Source organism: Notolepis coatsorum (genome assembly GCF_963971535.1).
Source record: "Notolepis coatsorum genome assembly, chromosome: 3".
In the NCBI taxonomy this organism is placed as follows: domain Eukaryota; kingdom Metazoa; phylum Chordata; class Actinopteri; order Aulopiformes; family Paralepididae; genus Notolepis; species Notolepis coatsorum.
Window position 1 is genome coordinate 88,602,594 of NC_140167.1, and position 8,617 is coordinate 88,611,210.

At 46.4% G+C, this 8,617-nt stretch overlaps 1 protein-coding gene across 2 annotated transcripts; it reads left to right on the top strand.

Moving 5' to 3' along the window:
• The first annotated feature begins 1,080 nt into the window (after positions 1–1,080).
• s1pr3a (sphingosine-1-phosphate receptor 3a) lies at positions 1,081–5,448 on the top strand. 2 transcript variants are annotated; one of them, XM_084310658.1, is made up of 2 exons: positions 1,081–1,379; positions 2,689–5,448. In XM_084310658.1, the coding sequence occupies exon 2, from the start codon at positions 2,816–2,818 to the stop codon at positions 4,016–4,018; it is 1,203 nt and encodes a 400-aa protein (XP_084166784.1). In that variant the 5' UTR covers positions 1,081–1,379; positions 2,689–2,815; the 3' UTR covers positions 4,019–5,448. The 2 variants fall into 2 exon arrangements, with proteins under 2 accessions (XP_084166784.1, XP_084166785.1); XM_084310659.1 differs by having other exon boundaries at positions 1,081–1,351.
• The last annotated feature ends 3,169 nt before the right edge of the window (positions 5,449–8,617 follow it).

An 8,617-nucleotide genomic window follows, 5' to 3' on the forward strand; every position in this document is an offset into this window, starting at 1 on the left:
TGTTTTTTTTTTTTTTTTTTTTTTTACTTGAATTGAAAGTTGACATGGCTGTGATTTTATGACCCAAAGGACATTCGAAACCTGTTCAAAAACCCCAACTGACCATGTTCACCTTGGGTGGGAACAGGGTCGACAGGAACCCAACCTGAGCATGACATGAAAGCATAATAGCTGCTGTGTAAATAAGGTCAATACAGAATTTCTAAAAAAAAATATATATATATATGTGGGTGTCATTCTGAAATTGAGGTTGTTTTTTTCTTCATTCCTGAAGAGTTGACCCTTATGGAGATACAATGTTTTCACCCGACAGCAGCGATATCAATTTGTGCACATTCCAAGATCTCAAAATCCCCAAGGATAGGATGACTGAATCTGTTTACACTACTTTTCTTTTACACTACGTTGGGGATTTATTGTTGACCTTAGCAGTTAGGGTTTTTTCCAGCGAGGAGTGACAGAGGACCAAACTCTATAGTCTCTACAACCTATTTGTTTTATGAGAATGCACTGTGTGAATGCCAGTGAGTCACTCAAGGGCAGAGAGATGTGTAGCTCTAGTCCAAGATGACACACTTAAAAATAATACCTGTCCCAAAATGGGTACGACTCGTACGAGGCAATAATTTGAAATGCAACAAACACTGTAAGTGTGTCAAGACAAGTATAGGCACAGGGTTCCCTCATGACACATCGTTGTCGATCATGCAGGCAAATGATGTGTCAGTGTCTCTAGACTCTCTACATCTACAGTCATCTCACTGGCCATTTATGGTATTAATCAGAACCAAAACAAAACTAAACAAATCCCTTTGACCTAACAGTCAAGCAGTTGAAATATTGTCTCATATTGCCCAGGCCTATAGGCAGTAAAAATATATATAAACACAAAAGTGATTAATTTACATCTGTACAAGTTATAGGCCGAACACCATTAATAATAATAACGTACTCATAATTGGTCGTTAATGAGTCCAGGCGGACGGGACGGGACGGGAGGGGACGGGACGGGAGGGGAGGGGACCGCCCTATACGCGGGTCTGGGTGGCGTGAGAGCGGGACGCTTCAGAGTTGGAATAAAGTGTGCAGGGAACAGACACGTCCAGGATACAGCTCCATGTTGTAGCCTACAGTACCTGCCGTTTCGGGACGTTTGTGAAATAGATCCAAAGGATAGCGATGATGGGAAAACTGCCTCTCACGTCCACCACGACAAAATATGGGCTGTGAGGGATTTGAGGGATTTGTCTTCTACGTTGGATGTATACATTTTTGGATAACCACAGATTTGGAACCTCTGCGACTTTTGAAGAGGCAAGAGGAACGTAATAGCCCAGGCTTCTTCTAGGATGTAAGTTATTATAACGCAACTCAAACAGGTAAGTAAGAGACCGATAATAAGCGACGAAGAACTCATCTGTCGACCATGGGTTCAGCATGTAGCCTATAACGTTTTAACAATTCTCAAGGGAATACAAGCCAATTTTGCGAACTTTGCACAACTTTTATACGTTACAATAACTCGAATCGAGTTGGCTGGACATGGCATTTTTAAATGATGGGGGGGGGGGGGGGGGGTACGGGACATAACGCCACTTGATTAGTGTTATCAATATTCTGCTTTACTTGTATTCCGGCCATAGCCTACTTTTTACATTTGTTTGAATAGTTGATGATTGGTAAACCTAGTAACAATGTATTTCAGTAGCATCGTTGTTCATAATCTAGGGACAGTAAATTCATGTGTAACGTTAATCCACCGTGAGAAAGAGGATTCGTGTATATATAAAAAACGAGATATATATAATATATGTATATATATATATATATTTGTTTTTAAAGTAGCCTAGCCCAGTGGGGTCCGGGGACCGCCAGGCCAGGCGTCCCTGATGAGATTCCAGGGGGTCCCCAAAAGAATAGTTAAAGAGATTAGAATAATAATAATAAAATAAATGAGTGACTATTCTAATATGTTTAACTTTTTCCACTGGTATCTCAGCTATATATAATTCTGTACCTATAGTCACATCTAACAAATCTGACCAAATATGGGTCCCAGGCTGAGACCAACTCTCATGCATCACATCGAGGTCAGCAGCCTAATGTGTAACAAATCAAGGGTCCTTGACAGGGAGAAGCTTGAGAACCTGACCTACAGTAGCCTTCTCTCAGATATGTATATGATGCACGGACAATTATTGCATTTCAAAATAGGCTACTGTTGTAAGGGAACATTTGTTAACCTATTGTGTCAAACAATAACATTAGTACTAATCAATATAGGCTACATAACATTATTTTAAATATCAGAATTCCACACTTCTGTTAGGTATAATGATATAAATATACATAGGCCTAATATAAAATACATTTTGACCCTAGCTTTAGTAATGTTGGTGTACATTTACATTTAGTCATTTAGCTGAACGCTTTTATCCAAAGCGACTTACAAGTTCTGTACGACAGGTCATCAGGAAGGGCACAACTCTATCAGCTGAGCAACAGTGTTCATCAAACAGTGTTGACAACTTGGGTGCTGCAGTGTTGAGTGCATAGTAGTAGAGACATATTAGTATAGTAGCTAGTAATATAGACAAGGAAGAGTATGATCTTTTTTTTTTTCATTTCAGATATTGATTATAGTGTATGCAACTAAATGTTAAACTCACCTTATTTTGTTGTTGTCAGATCCATGAGGAGACAGTGACAACAAGCCCATGGTGCCTCTGGCAGGTGAAGTGGCCTCGCTCCCCGCAGTGTCCAGTGTTGTGGCGCCCTCTGCTGTGTGACCGAGGAAGGCCAGGCGGCGTCAGGGATGGGGACCACGCTGGAGGAAGGGATGAACGCCGTCATCGTGGCCCACTACAACCACTCCGGGAAGTGGGACCGGCCCCGGAGCGGGGGCGCCTGCAAGATGGCCGTCCTGCTGCTCATCTGCGTGCTGATCGTCCTGGAGAACGTCACGGTGCTGCTGGCGCTCTGGAGGAACAAGCGCTTCCACAGCCGCATGTACTTCCTCATCGGCAACCTGGCGCTGTCGGACCTGCTGGCGGGCGTGGCCTACGTGGTGAACATCTTCACGTCGGGACGCAACACCTTCTTCCTCACGCCGGCCCAGTGGCTGGCCAGGGAGGGCAGCATGTTCGTGGCGCTCAGCGCCTCCACGTTCAGCCTGCTGGCCATCGGCATCGAGAGACACATGACCATGGTGCGCCTGCGTCCGTGCGAGGCGGCGGGGCGCGGGAGGCTCCTGGGTCTGCTGGGCGCCTGCTGGGCCGTGTCGGTGCTGCTCAGCGCCCTGCCCAGCCTGGGCTGGAACTGTCTGGACCGCCTGGCCTCCTGCTCCACGGTGCTGCCGCTCTACGCCAAGAGCTATGTGGCCTTCTGCATCAGCGTGTTCAGCGCGCTGCTGATGGCCATCGTCGTCCTCTACATCCGGATCTACCGCCTGGTGACGTCCAGCGGCCGCAGGGTGAGCAGCCGGCCCTCGGAGCGCTCGCTGGCCCTGCTGCGCACGGTGGTGATCGTCCTGGGGGTGTTCGTCATGTGCTGGGCGCCCCTCTTCCTCCTCCTGCTGCTGGACGTGGGGTGCAGCCCGGACCGCTGCCCCGTGCTCTACCAGGTGGACTGGTTCATCGCCCTGGCCGTGCTCAACTCGGCCCTCAACCCCATGATCTACACGCTGTCCAGCAGGGAGATGAGAGCCGCCTTCTTCAGGCTCCTCTGCTGCTGCCAGAGCCACACGGAGGGCACGGGGGGCGCCCCCACGGCCGGGCACCCCCACCTGGGCACCGTCATCCCCACGGCGGAGAACAGCAAGACCAGCGTGGGGGGAGGAGGAGGGGGCGGTGGGATAACGACGGCCGCCAAGTCCGCCTTGACTAGAGCGAAGATGCCCGCGCCTCTGAACTCTGACCTCTCCACCCCCACCACCGTGCCCCACCCCTCTGGGCCAGCTGACCTGCTCTCAGCCGTACTTGTCAAAGCGGGGGCGCTGCCCTCACTCAGCAAGTTCTGACTGGGGCGTGACGGGCCACTAGAACCTGTGACGGGCTACTGGGACCTGTGCCAGTCATGCGGAACTCTCCAGGAAGAAGTGTCATGGCGCTGCTCTGCCACCAGACACGACTTGCTGCAGTGCTCTGTTGTAACGCAGACAAGTGAAAGTATGGACTGAGCAGAGACGTTTGCTTTGAGCCAGATGAGTTCCACGAAGCTGCTTTCAGCAGACGGATGATTAGAATTACAACCAAGATCATTATGTAAAGCCACTATTTACAGCTATAGGGAGGTGTAGTCTGACATCACTTCAGTGTCCCACGCGGTCCACCCGTATAGGGGTTTATCATTGGGAAAATGTATTATCGGCTATTGTAATAATTCTGCCTCATGAACATTGGGCAAGCTTTCCATTTTTGCACAAAATGAGTTCCCTTCTATGACTAACATTATTGTTTAAGCATTTTTGGTTGAAATAAAGTTAGTTAAATGGTTGTTTAATTTGTTGTTAAAAAATAACTACACTCACCAGTAGCACGCCTGTCGTTCAGTGCTGTCGCCTAATACAGTCTACGCTGTGGTGACGTCAGTCAGCAGCGCCAACGTGAGTGTAGTTCCTCAGTGAACGAAAACATACACGTTGTTATTTTGCTACTTTTACGATTAATTGCACATTTGTTCATGTTGAGTTATACACCAATGACGTAACCACTACACCTCCCTATTCAGTGATATCATTCACAACAACAGAATAATTTAAACGTTGTGTCTGCTTTATAATATGATTCACATTTCAGACCTATAAAATAGGTTGGGTTTGGCTCATAGCGATGGATTAAGTCTAGCCCTAGACTCAAATGAAATTAATTTGATCTAAATAGGACTAGGCTTAAACCATGCCTGTGGAACCTAACTGTGCTTCAAGTCCTAACATACACAGCTTTATCAGTGTTTGTCAATGTATCATGTATTTGTCCAAAAAATGAGTGTTGCTTTGTATAGTAACGATGAAATTCTAGGCACTGTTTATTGCACATGCTGTGTGTACAAGTGTTTGTCATTCACCTGCCTGTCATTCCTTACATGACAATGTAAACTATTTATTTTCAATGAAAACCTTTCAGTATTATGACATGTGTGCGGTAGCCTATGATGATTTGCTTTGCGTGCATACACACCTTCACGGTACAGGGAGATTAATATTGTGATTTGAGGTGTCCTGTGAGACTAAATGTATCTCAAACATTTCTGTTGTGGCACAAGTCTGTTGTGCCTTGCAGTACAACTAGAAGCCACTCACACTTCACTAACCACTAGTGAGCAGGGGGGTGGATTTGCCTTATTTAACCAGTAGACTGTAAATTACTTTTCAACCTTGAGTGGTGTGTAGAGCCTCATACCATTACATACCCAATTAAATAAAAATGTATTCCTTTTTCATGAAATGTCCACGTGTGTCACGATTCTGCTTTGTTCTTATCGGAACTCGATCTCCATTCAAGCTCTTAAACACTTTCATAAAATCTTCAATTATTTTCATGTTTTCTTTCTATTTCTAGCCCATAATCTGCTTGTTTTCGATAGATGACAGATGATGCTATCGTACGCGTCAATCTGCTTATGTCAAGGTTCATATTCAACCATAAGCTGTAATCGCCACGACTTATATTCACGTAAAATTATCTTGCGCTGTCACACACTAGACCAGGTGACAGAAACCTCCTCTGATTTAGCCTCTCATTTAACCCTTTCACTATTGCACTACCAAATGGTTAACCCTTTCACTGTGACAATACAGAAGGTTAACCCTTTCACTGCGACAATACAGAAGGTTAACCCTTTCACTGCGACAATACAGAAGGTTAACCCTTTCACAGTGACAATACAGAAGGTTAACCCTTTTACAGTGACAATACAGAAGGTTAAGGAAGCAAAATATAACAAAATCTCAATATTGTCAAAAAAAAAGCAAAAAGGCAATTTCGGGGGTATTGTCTCGCCTTGAGCTGGAAATGTTGGGCTGGTGTTGGATTGTTGCCGTCTCTTTCCCTCTGAGCTGGAGGCGGGGAGAAGAGAGACCTCCCCTTAGCTGAGGTGAGTCTGAAATGCCAGTCTGTCAGGTACTGTTTGTTCCTTCCAGGTGAATGTCACCTGAACAAACTCTGATAGGCCATGGTCTAAGAAGTCATGTGGTCTAACCGAAAGAACCTTCAGCTGTTCAAAGACGTGGCAGCTTTTCAGAGAATAGTAAAACAATGCAGTAGTATTGCATGGCTTTAGTTATTGGGTTTAAAATCACAACAGATAGGTACAGGTAAGACAATAGCTGTCTTATTTAAAGTCTGGACCAATTGTCCTTAACCCTCTCTGTCTTTAACCCTCTGCAGACTACCATGTAGGGGTGACAGTGGGTCAGGAGGTAGTGCGGTCTTCTGGTAATCCCGAGGTTCCCGGTTAGATTCCAGCTCCTCATGGCTGTCCTTGAGAGAGACACTTAACCCCTAATTGCTCCCGATGAGCAGGTTGGCACCTTGCATGGTTACCTCCGCCGTCAGTGTGAATGAATGGGTAAAATGTGAAATGCACCATTTACCATCTACCATAAAGACATGCATGGTAGGCAAGTCAAGTCAAGTCAAGTCAAGTAATTTATTTATATAGCACATTTAAAAGCACAAGAGCCAACCAAAGTGCTGTACAATCAAAGCTTAAAATCAATGTCCTAATATAAAATACACAAATACAAAAATACAAAAAGGCACAGAAGGACAAGACAGTACATTCAGAGAATAGGACAGTAGGACAACACACGGATAGGGGAACACAAAGTACAGTAGCACACAGGGGACAGAGGAGCATAAGAAGAGATACAAGAGGGAGGGGGCAGGATAAAATTACATGGGAGTGTGTGAGTTAGGGTGTGGGAGAATCAGGGTTTATTGAAGGCCAGGGAATAGAAGTGGGTTTTTAGACGGGCCTTAAATGTCTCCAGCGAGGGGGCAGATCGGATCTCCAGATTCTCCAGGGGTTCCATAGCTTGGGGGCCACGGCCTTGAAGGAGCGATCGCCTCTCTTTTTGAGTCTGGTGCGGGGGGGGGACCAGCCGAGCCTGGTTGGAGGATCTTAGTGACCTGGGTGCTGCGTAGGGGGTGATGAGCTCGGTGATGTATAGGGGTGCTGCACCCGATAGTGCCTTAAAGGTGAGGAGGAGGATTTTGAAGTCTATTCTAAGTGGGACTGGGAGCCAGTGTAGGGAGGCTAGGACTACAGAGGAAAACTAGCTCATTAGCTAATTCTGGCACATTTACATTGATGTGGAAACTGAAGATGTGCACTGTCCCTGGGTAATACATTTTTTAAATAAACTTAAACTTAAACGTATAGGAGAGGGTTGCCATAGATGATTGGCACAGACTTAAAATAATGTCAATATTGTCCTTTAAAGGATTGTATGATATTAAGTTGTATGAATATGCGATGAAATACTATGTAATTCTTAGTACTCACGCTTAGAGCTCCATGGTCGCAATTCTGGCCAAACAAAAAAGCATCCAACCATCCACAATAGAAAACAGTCGTCCTCTGCTTCAGACCAACAAGATGTTTCAGAACAAGCCCCAGTTCATTACACAGTTAAAACTTTAGTCTGCGTGTTGTGGTGTGGATTCAAACTTTTTTCCATTTGAGACACTGTGTGCTTTCTGTCTGAAGCTTCCCAAGTGGCTGGGAACCAGAACTCCAACCACGGGACAAGTAAGTCAGCTAGTAATCTATCTAGGTCGTCCTCGGACGGGCCCTCCATCGGTGCTTCCAGTCATCCCGATCCTCCATGCATCTGGCTAGCTCGCCGGTGCTTTCTGTTCCCACATCCCTCCTGAGTACGTCCACATAGGTTAACGTGGGACGTCCTCGTGATCGATGCCCGTGTGTTGGTTCCCACAGTACAAGTTTGCTGGTTGGCATCTCATGGTGTCTCTGGCAGTGACCTGCCAGCCTCATTCTCCTGACTGCCACTTTATCGCTCACCTTTAGCACCCCCCCATACAAGTTTGCATTAGTGACATGCTCATCCCTGTTGATGTTGAGCACCACACGCATCATTCTGGTGTAGCACCCATCCAGGGACTTCTGCAGGGTGGGCTTCAAGGTCCAGCATTCACTGCCATACAAAAGGACAGACTCAACTGTTGCATGAAAGAAGTTGAGCTTGATTTGACGGGGGAGGTTGGATTTCCACACACTGGTCATGCCGTTCAGAGCCCTCCACGCAAGTGCCTTCCTCACTTTAAGGTCTTGCTCGGACGAGTTGACCCACGAGCCCAGGTACTTGAAATCACTGACTTCCTTTAGAGCAGAGCCTCCTGTTGTTTTTAGAGGTGGATGATCCGGGAGGATGTTATACATTATGACCTCGGTTTTCTTGGCATTTAGCCTAAGGCCAACCTTGGCGCACTCCGTCTCCACTCTGCACAGGAGTTCCTGTGCCTGCTCCACCTGGTCAGAGAGCAGGCTGATGTCGTCCGCGTAGTCAAGGTCTGTTAGGACTATGGCGGGGTGTCGTCTCGATCTCCTTGGGGTTATTAAAACTAACGGTTAAACATCCACTACACCTCCGCTG